This window comes from Artemia franciscana, chromosome 3 (assembly GCF_032884065.1).
Source record: "Artemia franciscana chromosome 3, ASM3288406v1, whole genome shotgun sequence".
NCBI lineage: Eukaryota > Metazoa > Arthropoda > Branchiopoda > Anostraca > Artemiidae > Artemia > Artemia franciscana.
Window position 1 is genome coordinate 38,446,516 of NC_088865.1, and position 20,993 is coordinate 38,467,508.

The 20,993-nt window shown below is 35.5% G+C and overlaps 1 protein-coding gene across 3 annotated transcripts in view; it reads right to left on the minus strand.

Moving 5' to 3' along the window:
• Positions 1–20,993, minus strand: part of LOC136025255 (condensin complex subunit 3-like) — a 118,877-nt gene that overhangs the window by 89,691 nt on the left and 8,193 nt on the right. For 2 of the 3 annotated variants that reach the window (XM_065701103.1, XM_065701102.1), the window contains exons 2-5: positions 19,110–19,648; positions 18,075–18,281; positions 10,638–10,778; positions 3,436–3,523 (exon numbers count right to left, since the gene is read on the minus strand). In XM_065701103.1, the coding sequence (XP_065557175.1) occupies positions 3,436–3,523; positions 10,638–10,778; positions 18,075–18,281; positions 19,110–19,223 (550 nt within the window). In that variant the 5' untranslated portion in view covers positions 19,224–19,648. Of the gene's footprint in view, positions 1–3,435; positions 3,524–9,464; positions 9,486–10,637; positions 10,779–18,074; positions 18,282–19,109; positions 19,649–20,993 lie in introns of those variants that run through there. The other variant, XM_065701104.1, reaches the window with a different exon arrangement.

Below are 20,993 nucleotides of genomic sequence, written 5' to 3' on the forward strand. Positions count from 1 at the left end.
ATGGTTGACTGTATTGCAGGCTATTCCCCATCGAGGCGGATCCAGATACAAACCATAGTTCAACAGGCACTGCGAACAGGCGGACAAAAAAAAAAGGAACACAAGCGATGGCTACTCTCAAAGAGTGAAAAGGACAGATTTGATTTTATAAGGATGTAAAGATTCATCCAAGATCTCCAAAAACGTTGTTAGCACCACTTTAAAAGATTTAGAATATGGCTAATAGGGCAGGTTCGGTCGTTCCCCATGACTCTCTCCAGTCTGTTAGTGAGAGGTTTGATGTAGCGTCAAGGGCTGTTTTCTACAATAATATAAATTCACCTTCTTCTAAGAGCTTTCTGTTTTGCCCCCAATTGGTCAGCCAGCAAGACAAACACTAGGGCGCACAGCTCGGTCCGATTATCTTGAGGCAAGCAGGGTGAGAGCAGAATATTTGAAGAAGAGCTTCATTCGACACTGCGCTTAAATCTGGAATGATCTTCCTGGAACAGAGGGAAATTTTGTCTCTGTCCCAGGGATGTAGTCCCTAAATATTTAAAATTTGCCCAAGTCTTCTCAGTTGACTCCTTCAAAAGAAGATTCAACAGTCATCTAATTCTCAATAAAAACTAGCGGTTAATCAAATATTTCATTATACCTGGAACCACGAATTTAGGAGTAAAAAAAAAAACGAAGAAAAATAAAACTTTAAATAAATGTCCAGATAAGCATGCTTATCTAGCATTCACAGACTTTGTAAAAGTATTCACAGACTTTAAATTCACGATTAATTTCCGAAAAAAACCTAATAAGTATAATAAAACAATGACAGACAATCTTATAACACACATATGCCAATATCAGACACACATTTAACAAAACCATAACAATAATAGAAACTAAAACAATTATAGGCCCAGTAACTAACATGAACACTTAGCAAAAATACTTGAGATTGGTCCTTAAATTAAAGATTTTTGAACACTAAAAAGTAGTCATGGAAATGATATTAAAATGATAAAAATAATAACCAATAGCAACAATTATGGTTGCTGTTATTTTTACAAGAAACTTTTACATTGTTTTGCCCTATAACAAGGAATATTTGACATATATGTGAAAAAAAAAAATAAGCAAATTGAGAATGAATAACAACTTGCAATGAGTTTATATAAAATCTGCCTATATAATTGTTAGCAGTCTGAAACTACGTCTGCATAATTCAACAGGTAGCTGAAGCCCAAAAGATATCCTCCATGGTAGCTGGCGTATACCCACCCCCGGAAAATACTCCCAGGGTAATCCCACATCGCAAAATGAACCCGTGGAAAATACCCCTGTGCAGAAAATACCTTCCAGTGGAAAATAGCCCCAGCAGAAAATCTCCCTTCGGAAAATACCACCCCCTGCGACTGGTTGGTCTCCAATCCCTTTGGACTTCAAAAAAAGGACTAAAACTCTCAATTTCTGATCTAATGAGCATACTCCGAAGTTTCTGCGACCATGGGGATATATGAATGAGGAAGGGGCAGTCCCCCCACTATAAGGAACAAATTCTGCTCATTTTGTGGTTTAATGCTACTCTTACTTTCATAATAACAGCGTGGAGCAGAAATATTCCCAGAAATCATAAAGAAGATATCAATTTCACATTTTTGATGTATTTTTCTAAGTTTCTTTGGTGCTCTACCCCCCCCCCCCAAAAAAAAAAAAACTTTGCTAGAAAATACCCTTTTGCTGGCTTTTTGCTTGAAAACTTTTCCACGGAGGAGGTGATTACCGGCATGATTTAAAAAATAATCAGATATTAAAGTCTTTTTCAAATGAAGGTGAGCAAAAGTAGAAATTGAAAATAAATGTAAGCTAGAATTTTTCTTGGAGGGGGAGCCAGATCTACCGGTATTATTTAAAAACGATTAAAAATTTAATTTTAAAAAATTCAATTGAAAATAAGGAGCAGCATCAAAGCCTAAAATGAACATAAATTATTACGTATATGAAAGGGACCGTCTTATCAAGACCTTGCCCTTTATGCTAAATTTTTGAGATTTTTATCCCAATTCTTTAAGAACGATTCGTAAAATACAATATGCGCTTAATTAGAATAATATCCTTTTTCGAATTACTAAAAAAAAAACTCTGCCACCACCTGTGAAAAACTCGTAGAATTTGGCAACGCTGTCGTCTGTAAAAACTTAACAATAAGAACTTGTTGAATCAAAAGCCAACTATCCTTTCAAAGGAAAGCCAAACCTTCTTAAACTTTTTGGTGCCATATGTTTTAGCTTAATTTTGATGATGCTTCACCCACATTTTTTTTCTTCTTCTTTTTTCTTAATATAGCACCCGTTACTACAAAAAAAGCAGAAGTTCATATAGAAGTCTTTTCAACAAAATGGATTTGCGGATTTTTTTTTTCTATGTTTTTAAGATACTTATATTGAGTAATTCTCAAATTTGGAAAAACTTATTTTCCGCAGGCGGGAGGGGGGTTATTTCTGGGGGAGGACGTATTTTCCATGGGTAGAGGTATTTTCGGTGGGAGGGGTATTTTCCGGGGAGGGGATAGAATCATCCTCCATATGTTTTTTTCTATTTTATGCCTGAAGGCAAGCGAGTATAGCAAACAGTTCAAACGGATTTAGCTAATTAGCAGTTGTCTTTAAAGGTGGTCTGTTTTATATGTATTTCGTTAGGTTTTCATGAATTTTTGGGAGGATAAGGGGACATTTAATTTTACATTTTGTAGAAGAGGACAGAATATTTTCCGTCTGGTCTTCTCAAGCGGGTATATTCTATGGCTTTTTTTTCTTGTGTCTATCGTTCGATATGTCCTTTGTCTAGTGCACATATATTCGAGCAATCTATCCACGAATTGACAGTTTTATCTTATTGGTTCGGTAGGTTGTGGATGACGTAGTCTACAAAAGGCGTTTTAACGTTATAAAGTTTCTAGTTTATATTAACAGGATTGAGAAGTAAGTAGAGATGACGGCACTAGACCCTCAAGGTGCAAACCGGCGGTGCTGATCTTCATTTCGTGGCCCTTCAGCTAGGAAGTGCAATGGGGAGATGGGGGCCAGCCATACTGTGCTTTCACATACCCTTTCTGTTTACCTTTCCCAGATTTCTCCAACTTAAAGCTGGGTCAACTGTGGCTGAGGATTGAAAGGATAAGTTAATTCACAAAATTAATGATAAAACTGAAGTATGTTTGAAAAAAAAAGTAGGAGCAAAATAAATGTTTACTTGGAGATAGGATGGAGATAGGATACAAAACCACTGGCAGAGGGGGGGGGTATACCAGTTTTGCAAGGTAAAAAAAAACCTTTATTGCTAAAAACTATGCACCCATAAACAGGCACAACCGCTTCAAGACTGTCCCCCATAATATTTCCTGCATGAACATCTAATTTTTCGTATATGTTTTCTAAATATTAAGCTCTGGAGACTTACCCCTGATTACTGGGCATTCCTTATTCGAAGGCTCTTGCAATCGCTGTAAAGCAAATACTGCTTGAACACGAATCCCAGCAACTCGGTCCTAAAAAAGGAGACAAGAAAATAAAAACAAGTAGTGGCAAGGTTTTTCACTTTCCACTTTTGGTAAAATACTTCTCAGTCAAATTCAAATTGTGTTTGAGCAGTTTTTTTTAAGAATTGTGACATAAAGTCAAACTTTATGTTACAAAGAACGAGGGTTGAGGAAAGAGTAGTCCCCCTCATATACGGAATAATTTCTGTTCATATTAGGTTTTAATGTTGCTCCGTACTTTCAGTTGGATCGACTAGTTTTGTTTTTTTATTTAACTTCTGGCCACTTCTCAAATCATGCCAGGAAGTCCCCCTCCCACGTGTAAAATTCTCACTGGAAAATTTCCAGGAAGGAATAAATTGAATCTAGTCAGATTTCTTTTGGAAAGCTGGGAAAATCCAAACTGTAGGTAGTATTTATATCATGCTGTTAAGGGAAGAAGAGTTTGATGTCATTAAATATGCTCTGAAAGCAGAAGAAAATCCAAGCTACTGTTTCAAAGACCATTTGAAAACAGGTTCGAGGAAAAAATTGTAAGCGGTGAAACACCTTCACACCGTGCAGTTTGGAAATGAAGAACTGGTTTATGCCAGATACTTAACTTATGCGATGCTGAGATAGTTATAATTAATGAATATGATAAATTAATGAGTGCTTCAGAATTAAAATGTAAATTAATCCTAAGTTTGGACAATAAATATCAAGCAAAATTTTTCGATTTTCAGTGAATATAATATAAATCTTAAGAAATTAATTTTACAGGTTTGAGTTGACGGGGACAAGAGCTATAATTAACAACCATAAGGAAATCACAAAAAAATTATATTTCCATGGAGGTGAGACAGTCACACGAAACGTCAGATATGTCAAGACAAAGCTGCATTTGAAGTCGTTGGGCATCTTCTGGGAGCCAGAAATTCCTAAATACTGCTTCTACAGATCATTTAAAAACACCTTCCAGAAAATATTTGTAAGTTGTCAAACCACTTTACAACAAACTACTCAGAAAGGAAAAGCTGATTAGTTTAAGCCACTTATCTCATTGAATGCATATTCATACGATCAATTTTATAATGCATATGTCTATTGAAGGCATATAATAAAACTGCATTGGCAACTGCTATGTTAAACAATAACATGAATATAGTCAGATGTCGTCTGCAAAGTGGAGCAAATACAAACTGTGTGGAGCATTTAACACATGCTGTTGAGGAAGGAAAAGACGCTATTGTTAAATACCTTCTCAAAGGCAAAGCTAAACTTAGCTACTGTCTCCACGGACCATTTGAAAACAACTTAAAGAAAAAATTTGCTAGCAAAATGAAGCGCTTTTAGTTACAGCAATAAAAGCTAATAAATTGAATCAAGCCAAATTTATTTTGAGAAGTTGGGAAAATCCAAACTGCAAGGAATCTTTACACCAGGCAAGTGAGGTATAAAGAGTTGATGTCATTAAATATAATCCAAAAACTGTAGTAAATCCTAGCTATCGCTTTAACGGACCATTTGAAAAAAAAACTCCTGAAACAATTTGAAAGCAATGAAAAACATATACACCGAGAAGGTCAGAAAGGAAGAGCTGATTTGTGTTAGATACTTATCTCATGTGGTGCTGAGTTACTTGCAATGAATGAATATGATGCAACACTTTTAATTTTAGCTATATAATCTAATAAATTGAATCTAGTCAAATTTCTTTTATGAAGTGGGGCTATCCCATACTATGAGGGGAGGTGGGGGAGGGGGAGGGTGTTTGTGCCATGCTGTTCAAATAGGAAGAGGTGTTGCCATTGAATGTCTTCTGAATGCCAGAGGTAATTTAAAGCAAATGTGACTTACACCGTACTTTTCAGATTGTTGTTTATTCGTATAAATCTCACCACGCTTTTGATGTCGTTAATTATCTTCTGAAAGCAGTAGCAACATACTTGTGTTAGTTACTTATCTCCTACGGCGCAAGCTAGGTGTAAAGAATACTAACGATGAAACACCTTTAGCTACTGCTATAAAGGATACAAAAGTGATTTTATCAAATACATTTTGGAAAGAGAAACAGTTAAAAGTTGTGGGGGCGTTTTAACCATAATGTTAAGGTTGCAGTTAATATGCAGTGTTGTTGATGTTGTTCAATGTCTTATGAATGCTGCAGCAAATCCGAACCACTACTTCATCGACCTCGAAGGTTGCTACTGGTTCAGCGTTGAAGCAGTTTTACGCCATACTCTTCGGGAAGGAAGAATTGCTTAGTCAGTTACTTATCTCCTACAGTACAAAACTAGATACAAAGTCAGCATAAGACGAAACACCTAAAGTTACTGTGAATTAAATCAAATATCCTTTGGAAAGGAGGGGGGGCAAATTCTAAAAGTAGGGTGTTTATGCTATGCTTTTCAGGTAAAAAGAGCTGATGTTGTTGAATACTTTCTAAAAGCGGTATTAGATCATAGCTACTACTTCTATTTTCTATTTGAACGTTGTGCAAATTGACTGAAAAAGCAGATTTAGTTTGAGATATGAATCCAATGGATTGATAAACATTACTTTCTATTTGCTGAATATGTCTACCTGATCACCTTCTGGGATCGTTAAAAGAAAAACGTCGTGAAAAAAATTAGGAAGATTAATGATAATTCCAAAGAATATGGCTCTATGAAAAATTCAGGCCTACCAAGAAGACTCCAATATTATTTTTTCTTCAAAGAAGGGTTGAAAAGTTTCAACTTGAATTTTTCTTCCAGGACATCGGCACAATCCAAAGTTTGCTTTTAGAAAGCAAAAAAATTACGCCAAAGGTACAAAAGGAAAGAGAAATACAATCATGACAATGGCATTTGGAAAAAATGTAAGCCAGAAAATGATGTAAAAGGTACAACAAGAGAAATAACATAGATTATGACAATGCAACGTCAAAAATATGTAAACGTAGAAAGAAAGAAGTCAATACTAAAAAAGTGAAATTGAAAAAGACATCAAATTGTGAACTTTAAAAGAAAAACGAACCGTGAGATTTGTTGTTGCAAAGCTGCGTTCGAAAATGTTAATCCTGATTTTGTTATCCTGCGTTCGAAATCCTGTTAATTTTATTTTAATTAACGATTAATAACGAAATAATCGTTAATCCTGCGTTCGAAATCCTGGAAGCCAGAGCAAATCCCAAACTATGGGGAGTGTTTAAACCATGCGATTGAGGAAGAAAAAAGTGGCTATCGCTGAATATCTTCTAAAAACCGAAGCAAAACCTAGCTACTACATCCGCAGATCATTTGAAACAACATCCAGAAAAAGTTTGCAAACGATCAGACATAGGATAAAACACCTTAGTTACAGTAATAACAAGCTAATTAATTTAATTTATTCAATTTACTGTATAAAAGCAGGGCAAATCCAACCTATAGGGAGTGTATACACTATGCTGCTGAGGAAGAAAAAACTGAGGTCGCTGAATACAAATCACGGAAAAATTTCCCCGTATCCCCCGTCACAGAAAATTTCCCCTTACAAAAAAAAAAATCCGTGTGTTCCCCAATAACAAATACTATATGTTAACAAATAGCAAATTATACAACTTACAGCCCTTTCTCAGGGGCTGCGGGGGGCTGAAATGCATAGTTATTGGACATTCGGAATATGTCAAATCACATAAGTATCTCAAAATTTTGGTCAAACGTCTTTGAAGAAAGACAGGCATGGAAGGGAGACTAGCTGTCCTACTATATATATATATGTTCAATAAAGGACTATATATGTCCTACTATATATGTCCAATTATTCCATAATGTCCTCCAATATTCCTGGTCACTTAAAAAGGAGACTAGAACTCTTTCAATCTTCTAGGACCATTGGTTTGACACAATCACCCCTGGGAAAAAAAACAAATAAACATGCATGTTTCTTCTGGCGAAAAACATACAAAATTCCAACTTTTGTAAATAGGTGCTTGAAACATTAACAGTAATGCTCTCTGATACACTGAATCTGACGGTGTGATTTTCATTAGGATCGCCTGACTTTTGGATGGCGTTTCCTCCGTATTTCGAAAATCAGACAAATTTTTGTCAGGCTCGTAGCTTTTGATGGGTGACATTACGCTTAACGAATTTTATATATTTCAAATAAGTATAAAAAGTCAATTCTTTTGATGCATCAACTATAATCAAAATCCCGTTTTTGAGGCTTTCGTCTACTATTGAGCCAAGTCGCTCCTCACTTACAGTTTGTTACAACAAACTGTTTGATACCACTACAAATATTCACTTGAAAAGGCTTTAAATATTCATAATTTTCTAGCACCAAGAGGAGAAGCTAGCAAGGTTGGGCTCAATATTAACTGGAGCGAAACAAAAACTATGTCTACCCATTATCTCAGTAAACCGCCTCTTACAGTCCAAATATGCCAAAATCCTGTAGCAGTCGTATAGGATTTCGGGTACCCTGGCTCCATTCTGTCAAGTGATGGATCAGTCAAAAGCAAAGTCAAAGCAGATCACTAAGGCAACTTCCGTCCTGGGGAGACTCAAAAACATTTGGCGCAACCATCTTGCCAGCCGTCCTACAAAGGTGCGGATATTTAATGGATCAGTCGGCTCAGTCCTACTATATGGCACATAAACTTGGCCAGAAACCACTATGACTTTGAGGAATGTGAATAATCCAAAGCAAAGGACTCCAAAAGATAGAGGGACTTGGCTGTTACGACTTTCACCAACTTCCTGTCCCGTACGATGCAGATTACATTATCCCGGCAAGTTGCACAATGTACACTGAGATGGTATGGCCACCTCCTCCGAATTTTATATGATTTCAAACTTGTGGTCAATAGACGGAAACAACCACGCCGTCGCTCGAGAGCAAGATGGTCCGTCAGTCTACATCATTTCCTAAGTAAGGCAAGAACAAGACCTAAAGATGCACCCGCAGTGGCTCAAGACCTGGTTTACTGGAAAACGATAGAGTCTGCTCCCTCTTGACGCTGGCGCTAAGTCAGCAGGAGAAAGTAAGTCAAGAGAAAACTGTCAACAGCCAACACAATATCCTGTTGAATATTGGAGATTGAAGGGGTGGCAGGTTACCCTTTGATTGTTTTTGACACTTTAAAATGGCATTAGAGTTTTAATTTGTGATCAAAAGAGCTCTTCTTAAATTCTTCGACCATCGGTTCTATCTAATGAGACCTTATCTAATTATATAATTCTATTTAATGAGAAACCGAGTGGGTTGGTGCGCTGGATTTGGGATCCCTTGTCTGAGAGGACGCGGGTTCGAATCCCAGTGTGCCCAATTCTTCAGTTTGGGACGGGGGTCAGTGGCGTGACTCTGTAAGCTTAGCCAGAGTCGACCCAGCTCTAAATGGGTACCTGGAGAAATCTGGGGAAGGTAAACATGAAGGGTGTGCGAAAGCACAGGATGGCTGGCCCCCAACTCTTCCTGGCTGAAGGGCCAAGAAACAGAGATCAGCACCGCCGGTACGGACTGTAAAGTCTAATGCCTTATCCTTTACCTTTCCTCCTTTTTTTTATCTAATGAGAAAAAAAATATTTTGGCCACTATTTTTGACAAAAAAAAAACTTCACTGTATCATGCTTCTTATACAATACTTCTTACTACTGGTGTTTTATATTTCCGTAAGTCTAAATTTTAAACAAAACATACATATTCCCCCCCCCCCAAAAAAAATATATAGTACCCACATATAAAATGTTTCATTAAGAAAAGACAATTTTATAATAATACTGATAATGATTTAATAACTTATTATTAACAAAAGATTATAAGGGAGCAAAAAAAAAATTAACACACACAAAAAAGAAAAATCTAAATTAAACTTAAAATGGAAAAAAAACGTCAAAACAAATTGTTCAGGGTCGCTTTTACTACAGACTTCCCGTGGATGCTCGACTAGTGTTAAACCCAATTCTCAATCCTAAACTTCGCAAGACGAGAATTTCAGTGCCCTTAGTCTTTCTAACATACAGTCATAGATTTTTGTGAAAAGTCCCTAGGCAGGATTGGCAGAAAGAATAAATTTGGCTTTTTACATTCTTTTAGTCTTTCTAGCATAGTCATAGATTTTTGTGAATTGATCCTCGTCAAGAGTGGCGGAAAAAGAAATTGCTTTTTAAATACCCTTAGTCTTTCTAGCATAGTCATAGATTTTTGTGAATACATCCTCGGCAAGAGTGACGGAAAAAATTGGCTTTTTAAATACCCTTAGTCTTTCTAGCATAGAGTCATAGATTTTTGTGAATGCATCCTTGTCAAGAGTGGCAAAAAAAATTGGCTTTTTAAATACCCTTAGTCTTTCTAGCATAGAGTCACAGATTTTTGTGAATACATCCTCGGCAAGAGTAGCGGAAAAAATTAGCTTTTTAAATACCCTTAGTCTTTCTAGCATACAGTCATAGATTTTTGTGATTACATCCTCGGCAAGAGTGGCGGAAAAAAAATTGGCTTTTGCATACCCTTAGTCTTTCTAGAATACAGTCATAGATTTTTGTGAATACATCCTCGGCAAGAGTGGCAGAAAAAATTGGCTTTTTAAATACCCTTAGTCTGTCAAGCATACAGTCATAGATTTTTGTAATAGATCCTCGGCAAGAGTGGCGAAAAAAATTGGCTTTTTACATACCCTTAGTCTGTCTAGCATACAATCATATATTTTTGTGATAGATCCTCGGCAAGAGTGGCGGGAAAAATTGGCTTTTTACATACCCTTAGTGTTTCTAGCATACAGTCATAAATTTTTGTGAATAGATCCTCGGCAAAAGTGGCGGAAAAAAATGGCTTTTTACAAACCCTTAGTGTTTCTAGCATAGAGTCATAAATTTTTGTGAATAGATCTTCGGCAAGAGTGGCGGAAAAAATTGACTTTTTACATACCCTTAGCCTTTCTAGCATACAGTCATAGATTTTTGTGATACATCCTCGGCAAGAGTGGCAAGGAAAATTGGCTTTTTACATACCTCAGTCTTTCTAGAATACAGTCATAGATTTTCGTGAATATATCCTCGGCAAGAGAGGCGGGAAAATTGGATTTTTACATACCCTTAGTGTTTCTAGCATAGTCATAAATTTTTGTGAATAGATCCTCGGCAAGAGTGGCGGGAAAAATTGGCTTATTACATACCCTTAGTCTTTCTAGCATACAGTCATAAATTTTTGTGAATAGATCCTCGGCAAGAGTGGCATCTTCACGTAATTCATTAAGAAGCTTCTGTATCATTTGACAAACTCGAAAACGAACAGCTTGGCTAGGAGCATACGAGTGCTACAAAAATTAAATCATGAATAAACCAACAATCTAAAAGATACTTATTTTAATACGAAAACATTAAATGGCTACAATTTAATGAACAGAACCTTTTATTAAAATTAATAAAAGTATCAGCGTAAGTAATGAAATAACTTGGCAGTGGGACAAAAACAAAAAAAACGCGCACCACGAGCCCACTTTATAACGATCGAAATTCACACTTTCAAATAACACAAATCATTTTTCCTTTTTATGTTATAATTTAATATGCATAGCTCAGCCTAGCTACAAACTCATTTAGTAGCACCATTTTATGTTTTCGATGTCAAATTGTTTAGACCTTCAGCTCAATTTATTGTTCTGTTTTTGTGTCTGTCTTTCTCTTTCTTCTTTTTTTTTTTCACTTTGATTCCAATATGCAAAACCCAAAATCCACGCGATAGACATTATTTCAGAAATTAATATCTTGTCTTATCTGAAATTAAGTAACTCCCAATAACTAAGAAGTAACTAAGTAACAAAGAAGAAATGAATGATCTAAATGTTTCTGATTTTAATGCAGAGAAACATAGTGGAATCATAGATTAAAGCATTTAGAAATAACAGCATTAGTCCGACCTCAAAGGCCGTATCCAGGGGGGTACCGGGCATGAGTCTACCCCAAAGTTTTTGTCAGACTCATAAAAAAGTAACAAAAATGCATATAAACAAATTGTTGATGCTTTTTATAGTTCCCCTCCCCCCAAAAAATTAGTCCTGGATGCGCCTTTGGCCCCCCCCCCGCTAATTCGTTATTTCCAGGCACTATGTTTTCATCTAGCTGAGGCTCTATCGAGCAGAAATGTAGCTTTTTGTATGATCGGCCTGAATATAAATAAACAGGCTACATTAATAATCAATTAAAATTAATCAATGTATCAGTGTATCTTAGTTGTATTTAGAAAGTATTTTCCCTTGTTTATGGCGTTATTTCTTTAAAAGCACCAAAGGCATTAAAAATGAAATCTGATTGTTTGAATTGGTTAGGTAGATACTTGCACAACCATACATATTTTAAGAAATTAGGAAAAATCAGGAGTTCAGTTTAAAAATATAAACTCGAGACACGATCCGACAAAATCCACAATCCAAATTCATAATAATAACAACTATAATTTAGTTTAAATCGACTTACATAGTAATGTAAACAGTGTAGTACAAAAAGAGAGAAAGAAAAAATACTAAAAAAAAACACAGATTCAAGATCGTGGAAAGGTTGGAATTGACTCATTAATATCTGACCAGGCTTCTGTTCGCTACAGTAATTTTTCAAAAAGCTTAATCAAACTTGTGTAATTTGGAAATGCTAAATGTGAATATAAGAAAGAAAAAAGCAAAGAATTATATTTTCCTCTTTTGTCAACAACCTTTGAGCAGCCAACCTTGATCTTCAACATGGAGTCGGAAACTAGCCGCGAAGGGAAAGAAGGTAAATTAGTAGTAATTTTAACCTCCAATAGTGGAAAAGATAAGACAGAAGCAACGGAAAGGTTTTTGTAAAAAAAAGAGAGGAAAGGACGAAGAGAGGGTGACACAAAGGAAAGATACTTAGATGCTTCACGTATGTACCAAAGTAGTTGAGTTTACAAACTAGACTATGAAATCATTATCCCGAATGTGGAACAATACTTTTATGAACTAAAATTTTTCAGTTGAACAGCATATTCAAAACCCATATTAGAGCCTTTACTTAACAAAAACAGAGACAAAATTCAGATGATTTTTTTTAAAATTAAGATGAGCTAGCACTATAATATTGAATATAAATTTAATATAGGGATACTAATAAAATATCAACCTTAAAGCCATTTTTACAAGCTTCAGTGTCGGCTGACCGTCACAAAGACAAAGAGCCCAATAGCAGATTCTCTCAGGAGACTAGTCACCATCAAAAGTTATCGAGAATTAGAGGTTTGACTGTGAAATTCGAGTCAAAGGACAGGGAAATTTTACATCCCTTTTGTCGGCAAGATTGTTTATCAAAGTGGGTTACATCACAGGGAACTCCCGAGGTGGCAAAATTGCTCAGATGATAATTCATTAGAGCTTATTTTTAGCGTTCTCTAAGGAGATATGCTTTAAAGTAAGATTCTGCTCCATTTAATCATAAGAAGAAAATTTACACTTCTTAATGACACAAATTTCATTAAATCTGAATATCTGGATCTCCAGCACAAAAAGGGAGAAATTAAATGGTTTTTCTAAGATTTCCGGGGAAGTAGGTTTCCGCTTATAGCTTTTTGTCATTTATTCAGATCTCTTATCAAAGCTCTACATTATGGCATGATCGCCTAATCGATTCTAAATAGTTTGGACGACAAATTAGTGACAAGATCAGTAATTTTATCTAAATAGTAATTAGTAATCTATAGTTGAGTAACTAAGTAAGTAATTTGGGTAATCTATGATAACTAAGTAGTAATTTCAAGTAATTTCATTTTATTAATCTTAACCCCATACTACGGTTTTAATCTAAATCGTGTAGATGTCAAAATGTTTAAGGATTTAAGGATTTTTGAAGTTTTTAAGGATTTTTGTAATAAGTAAACATTAAGTTAGAGAAGGTTAAGTTTTACAGTAACATTTGATGACTATATTTTACTCTAGCGAATTTTCATCAAAATTCTAAGCATTTGATCAAATTACGGTTTTATTATTCTACTGTAACATATATGCAAGAAAAAAAGATTGTTTTAATTAATTTTAAATGAATTTTAGCATGTACCAAGACATGTAAACATTAGGAAATGTGTTATTTACGTTTGAACAGCAGTCAACCTGACTTATGACTTCAGTTCTATAGCCAAAAAATTTCACCAAATAAAAATTGTCAGGTAAGTGGTGAAACAGAAACATCCCCATTTCTCTGACCATCTTACTGCGATATACACAGTACATAGAAGCAAATAAATAATTTCATTATTACAATTTAATTATTTTAAGCTTAAATTAGTTTTAATTGAATTGTAGCTTAAAACGATAAAAAGCCTCCATAGTTAGTGACGATGTTGCAGTTACCGGGTCTTTGTAACAGAAACAAGCAGCAAGCCCCCAACCTCGCAGAGGCTGGGATTGCCCCCAGGCCAAGTATTGCTAAACAGAGATCAATCCAATCCGCTGCCACAGTTGTCAGCTTAAATTAAGATTAACAAATTATCATAAAATCTTGCATGAACAGTTCAAAAAGGACCAACCTGATTACTCAGCTCAGTTCTCTGGTTGGAACATTTCAACAGAGAATAGCTTGGTATGTAGTTGAACAAAATTACCCCTAATTCCCTGATCCACTGAAATACGCAAACTAAGACAAAACAGTGCACTCAAATTACACAAAACGCGAAACCAATATTTCAGAATGAACAAATTTGTACAAAATCATCTGGATATACTCATGGACACACACAGCCACAATTTTAAAAGGTTTTGCAGGAGGATTGGGGTCTGAGATGAAAACATTTTTCATTTTCAGCCCTATACTGCCCAATTTTTAAGAAAATAATACAGGAAAATCTTATCAAGCAGGATTTAAATTTTCTTTAATGCATAAATCCTCTTCAGGAACGAATCTTCAACATTTTATTTGGGGGAGGGGGCAAGAGGGGCCCATATCAGGATAGTCAAGGGACATGAGATATAATAGTTTTTTCTCTACATTATTGGGGGATCCTCCCCTTTCCCCTCCCCCACCCCCCACCCCCCAACGATGCCCCTGATCCTCTTCCCGTCAAGTCTAAAACTTGAATTCTTTTATTGAGGGTCTAGATTATTCATTCCTTAAATAATTTGATTCTTAAGTCTCGCTATATATATTAACCGAAAGCAGTCTCTCTAGCATGAATTCTCTCAGCTTACAGTTTTCTTGAACAGAATTTTCTTCGAGCAAAAACTTTATGATAACAGGAAATTTTTTATTCTACTATTTTTTATTCTACTACCTGGTCAAGAGGACCAGGTGCCACGTTTCCTCAATCCAGGTTCAAGGTGCCAAGCACAGAGGAGCCATTTCACATTTACGCAATGAGAGTGAGAGTATACAGAATGAAAAAGCAGCGACTTTAAGCACCAAGTATCTAAACGAAAGGGAAAAAATTGTATAGATGTGAATAATATAAACCAGGTTTAAATTGGAATGGAAAATTTGTTTCAAGTTCAAGTTCAAGTTCTATTTATTTTCATAAAATAACAATAACAAAAACAATATCCCAAAGGGCTCAATGGCCCGTTATTTGGGAAACGGCATACAATAAATAAAGAATCATAAAACTTGTCATAAACATACTAACCAACATCTAAATATAAATATGTAAGGAAAAGAAATCAACTCACCGGCAGTCCCCACGAAACAGCGACCCTCACATCACCCGATAATAAAATATAAATTAAAATTCTCGCGTCATCGAGGATACAACACCAACAAAACAACAACCCAAAAAAGAAAAAAAATAATAAATAAACCATAAGAAACATTTAATAAGAAGCCTTTAATAAGAAACTTTTAATCTGTCTCTTAAAGGAGCCAAGTGTTCGTGACTGCCGGATCTCAGCGGGAACCAAGTTCCAAGCACGTCCCACAGTCACAGCCAGGCCGAAGTCTGAACGAACCGAAGGACTAGCTGGAATCATCACATCCTCCCGGTTACGAACGATATACAAATTTACTTCCCCTACTAGTTTAAGCAATCCCGAAAAACAACATGGGAGATCTCCCTGGAAGTATTGATATGCCAACGAAGATAGAGATAAAACATAAATATCTTTAATTTTGAGGAGGTCAAGAGGAGTGTGTGTAGTCGACTGGAGAATTCTTGCCGCTTTCTCATAAAGATTGTGAATAGGAGCAAGTACCGAGGGAAATGTGGACATCCACACAGACGAACAGTAACATATATAAGGGTAAATCAGAGAAAAGTATAAAAGACGGAGGATAGGGAAAGGGAATAAACGCTTTAATTTTCGGATGATCCCAAGTCCACGGGAAATTTTCACTCTTATTATTTGAACATGCCACTTAAATGATAAATTTTCATCCAAAAGAACTCCCAGGAATCGCACATATCGATCCGGGGGACGACTTATGGAGCCTCTTGGTGTATGAAGCTCAGTAATTGTGGGGCAGCTCACACCTTTACGAGAAAAAATAAGAAGGTAGGACTTTTTTACATTTAAAGTTAGTTGATTTATGTCAAACCAAAAGAGTATTTTCTCAGTCATTGCTTGAAGCTTTAGAATAAGGGATGATTCATCTGGAGCTGCAGCACCTAAAGTAGTGCCATCTGCAAATGCTATTAATTCTTCTTGACTATCAGGTGTGAACACCAACGTACTCTGAGAGTAAGATTTGTGACACAATCCACAGCAAACATTGTTAATTGGGGTGTTAAAAAGTCGGTAGAGATCGTTCACATATATGAGGAAGAGGGTTGGCCCAAGAATAGAACCTTGGGGTACTCCGTATTCAAATGGAACTTTTTCGTCTGTAACTTCTGTGGCGATAGATCTGTCAGTTAGGTATGACGAGAACCAAGACAATGCTTCCCCACGGACACCAAAATAACAAAGTTTACCAATGAGAATCTTATGTGTTAGGCTGTCAAAAGCTTTCTTTATATCAAGAAAAATGGCTGCAGGAATAAGATTAGAATCTAAAGATCGTCGTATAAACTGAAGAAGTCTATTACAAGCATGTTCTGTAGAATACTTTGCGCGAAACCCAAACTGATGCTGATGGAAAAAAAATTAGCTTCAAGAAATCTAACCAGACGTTTGAACATTGCTCTTTCAAATATCTTAGAGAACACTGACAGAAGAGAGATCGGCCTGTAGTTGCCAGGATCCTTTCTGTCACCTCCTTTAAAGAGAGCTATAACACGCGCAAGTTTAAGACGTTGGGGAAATACTCCTAGTTCAAATGAACTATTAATCAAATGGTAAATTGGGATGATAATCGATGAAAGAATATATTTAATTACTTTAGCAGAAATTTGGTCGAAACCTGCTGAAGAATTCTTTAAAGACAGAACAATATTTCTAATTTCCTGCACCGTAACCTCCCCAAGAACCATTGATTTCAAGCACGAGGGACCTAAGAACATCTTCCAAGACTGTGAAACAGAGGAATAAGAAACGCTATTAGCAGTTTTTTTTTCCCTATCTCTGCAAAGAATTTGTTCATATGATGTCGAATTTGGCCTTTTTCTGTGACAAGTTGATCGTCTACAATGAGAGACTTAGGGAGACCTTCTGGTTTCATGAATGGCCGACTAACTTCCTCAATCACGTCCCACGTCTTTTTATATTTTTACCGCAATCAACAAATCTTTTTGTAAAGTATACTGTTTTAGCTCTGCGAATAATTGATTTCAGAAAATTACGGTACAACTTAAATGCTTCTAACTTGGCCTTATTTGGTCTTTTTTTGTACTCCTTCCAAAGGTTGTGCTTACTTTTTATTGATTTTAGGACTCCAGATGTTAACCAGGGAGCTACAGGTGTTGATCTTTTTGATCGAGGATTTTTTAAAGGAGCTTTTAGAGAATAAGACGTGAATTTTTCCTTAACAGTGTCATAAAACCGGCCAACTATGTCATTATAATTGCCTAAACTAAGCGTCATACGTAGTTTACGTATAAGAATTCTAATTGCCCAATTACGCAAAGCCCAATGAGTGTGTTCGAGTATGGTATATGATGATGTAGTATATGTAGTATGATGTAGTATAGTATGATGTAGTATGATGTAGTTAGAGAAGTGTTTTATATGAAGTGAAAAAAATTTTTCAGTATAGCGAGAAGGGAGCAGGCCCTTCCTGTCGTGGGCAACAAGAAATAATAGGAATTTTTTGTAAAATAAGTTAACCGATTGATTGTCAGTAAATGAATTTAATATAATGAATTTACGTTGTAGGAATTTTTTTAATTCAAAGGATAGGGTAAATGGCTAGAGGGGTGGGTAGTAAGTAGAGTATGGTGGCTATGGAACGCAGAGGTAATGTATTTGATAGCAAAAATGAAAAGGAAGAGGAAACGAGAGATAAAGCTATATCTAGATAGTATAGACGAAACACCATAGGATAAGAGAGAGAAAAGAAGAAGAATCTAAAAATATGCAATTAAAGAGGATTTTTTAATTTTTTGTTAATATTATGGAGTCTATTTTGAAAAAGAGCACCATGTATCCAAGGCTTTACTGAAAAGAAACTCCTTGCTAATGATTTAATATTTTAAAAGAAATGAATATTTTTACCAACTATTTCAATGATGAATCAGAGCTTACCTTAATAAGGAACTCCAATAGCCCAATAAAAAACACGTTTGTATATTCTATTTCTTCGCTGGTATCATCCGGTTCTCCTGGTTCAATACAAGTGGCAAATTTGACACAATAATCCAATGTTCTATCCACCCCAGGCTGCTTATCCCCAATGACAAGGGCATGGACTAATAGCTTGGTAAAATGTTGAGTAAACTCTTCAATTGGCTCCTGGAAGAAAATGAGGAACAATTATCAAACAAATAATTAAAACAGGAATTGTTTGGTAATTATAATGGAATAATTTGGTAAAATGTTGACTAAACTCTTAAATTGGATCCTGCAAAGAATGAGGAATAATTGGCTAGAAAATTATTCAAGAAGGAATTGCTTGGTAATTGTAATGGAATAATTTGATGAAATGTTGAGATAACTCTTCAATTGACTCCTGCGAAGAATGAGCAATAACTGGCTATAACATTATTAAAACTGGAATTGAATGGTGCGAAAAATGAGGAATAACCGGCTAAAAAATTATTAAAACAGGAATTGTTTGGTAATTATAATGGAATGATTTGGTAAAATTAAACTCTTCAATTGGCTCCTATGAAGAATGAGGAATAATTAGCTAATAAATTATTAAACAAGAATTGTTTGATAATTATAATGGAATAATTTGGTAAAATGTTGAGCGAGTCTCTTGAACTTTTTCACCTTGACAACCAAAGCTGTCAGGGTCGTAAAGTTGGAGCTTTAGTAAATTTTTGTTGAATGGAGTTAGAGTTGAAGCCGATACATTGAAAATGCCTGCAATTGGAGTTGGAGTTGGTAATGATTAATAAAATCTAGCTAAATGAAACTTTAAAACAGGGCTGTGGATTTGGAGTCATAGAGTCGGAGTTTTAGTAAATTTTTAATGGAGTCAGAGTCGGCATTTAAAATTTCCGGAGTCGGTTATAAATTATAACCAACTCCATAGGCCTATTGACAACTATGGGAAACCGCCTAAGAAAAGCCAATGGCTGAATCTAGACTATATAAAAACATAGTAAATACAACCTTTCTATATATCTGCAGCATCTCCTTCAAAAGTTTGCCATGCGACGCAGATGAATCTTGACACTCAATAAAGACTTTTTTCATCTGTTCAAAACTGCTTTGTCTTTGCACCATTTTTAGTCAATTATCATAGGCTCGGGTATGGCTGAAATTTCAATATCCGGTATTGGATCTCGCCAGTACTGGAAGTAATTATACGTATTAAAAACAGTGTCTTCAAATTCAATATCCTCTGGTGTTTTGTTTGGCTTGTCTAATTCTTCATCTGCTTTTTCAATAGTGAAACCTGGTGTAATATGACACAATATTGTGCAATTTGAATCACTGGTGCAATTTGATGTTCTAGACTCAACAGTGGTCTTTGATGATGCTTGTTCTGCCCTGGTAAAGACACTCTCACGAGTTTCAATAGACTCTGACCTGAGACCACTGTCAAAAAGATCAATACAAAGTTCGTCTGTAGGTTTTTGTCTTTTACGATTGGGCAACAGTGAGTTACATAGATGTTGGGAAAGTTTCCTCTTTTCACCCGATCCTGTCTGCAAATAAAATAATTCTTGATTAAAGGGGTTTAGTGGTTCACTATTGTGAGTCTAGGCAGTAGAAATTTCAATAAATTCTATACTCTAATATTGATGGGTTTTCTTTCCCTTGTTTTTGAAGCTGGTGTTATTATCAGTGGTGTCAATTTACAGAAATTTGGAGTGGGGCATAATGTGCTTTTAAAAATCTAGTGGGGGGAAGGTCAGATTTATTGTTTACGGGCCCCTGGAAGTAATACATGGGAGACACATTGACCTTTTGAAACCAGCACTATTACATTCACTTAAATTAATCCATTTATTCAAACAACAATTAGCATCAACAAATAATGTTTTTACATAACATAAAATGAAAATCAATCTGTCAAATTTATCGAAAAATATACAGAACTCCCAATTGCATCGGTTTTCCATTTCATACTAATTACACAGTAGGCTAAAGTTGAACTTTACAATTAGGTTGCCTACAGTCACACTTGTTCACCATACTACATGTACCCTGACTAAATTTACCCAGCTTTATTATAACCCAAATTTACCGAAAAAACGGAACCTAGAATGTCATGTACAAACATTGCCATTAACACCAACAACCTGACAGGCAATAGGAACAAAAAAAAAACAATAACTGTAAAATGCAAAAAGAAACACAAAACAGTAATGCGTTTTTTGCAAGGATAACATAAAAACTCGTGAATTGGAAAAGTGACACAAAATTTTAAGTCGTCTTGCCCCTTCCCCATTCCAACAAAATAACCTGAAATATACAACTCAATCCACCATTCCTCCAATAGAACAGGGCACACTTACCAAAACTATAATTTTAATAATACTCACCTAATACTCACCACAATTTTAATAATATTCACCACAACTTTGCCTCACCTTCCCTCCCTCCATAAAAATTCAAATGCCCCCACCCCCATGGAAATATCCCTGAAAGTTTCAATGCGGTCCTTAGACACGGGACCAAACAGGGTCAACTTACCAAAATTATAACTTAGGAAATACTAATTTACAAAGAGAAAAGATCACCTTTTCCCCCCTAAATCAAATTCTTTAATCAGAAACCAAAAATGAGGACTCGACTATTCATTAAAAAAAAGTGGAGATAAATACAAAACTGGAGGTTGGCCATTACTGCTGTGTAAGCAAATCAGAATATATAAAATGAAGATGTTCTAATTTAAAATGTAGAATTTAAAAGAATATGAAAAAATCATTAATAAAGAAAGATCAAGCCAAAACACGTGGTCTAAAAAATTCAAGTTTTATAGGCAAAATACAACAGTTGGCTCTTTATCTAAATTATTTACCAGATAAACAGTTTCCCTGTTATACG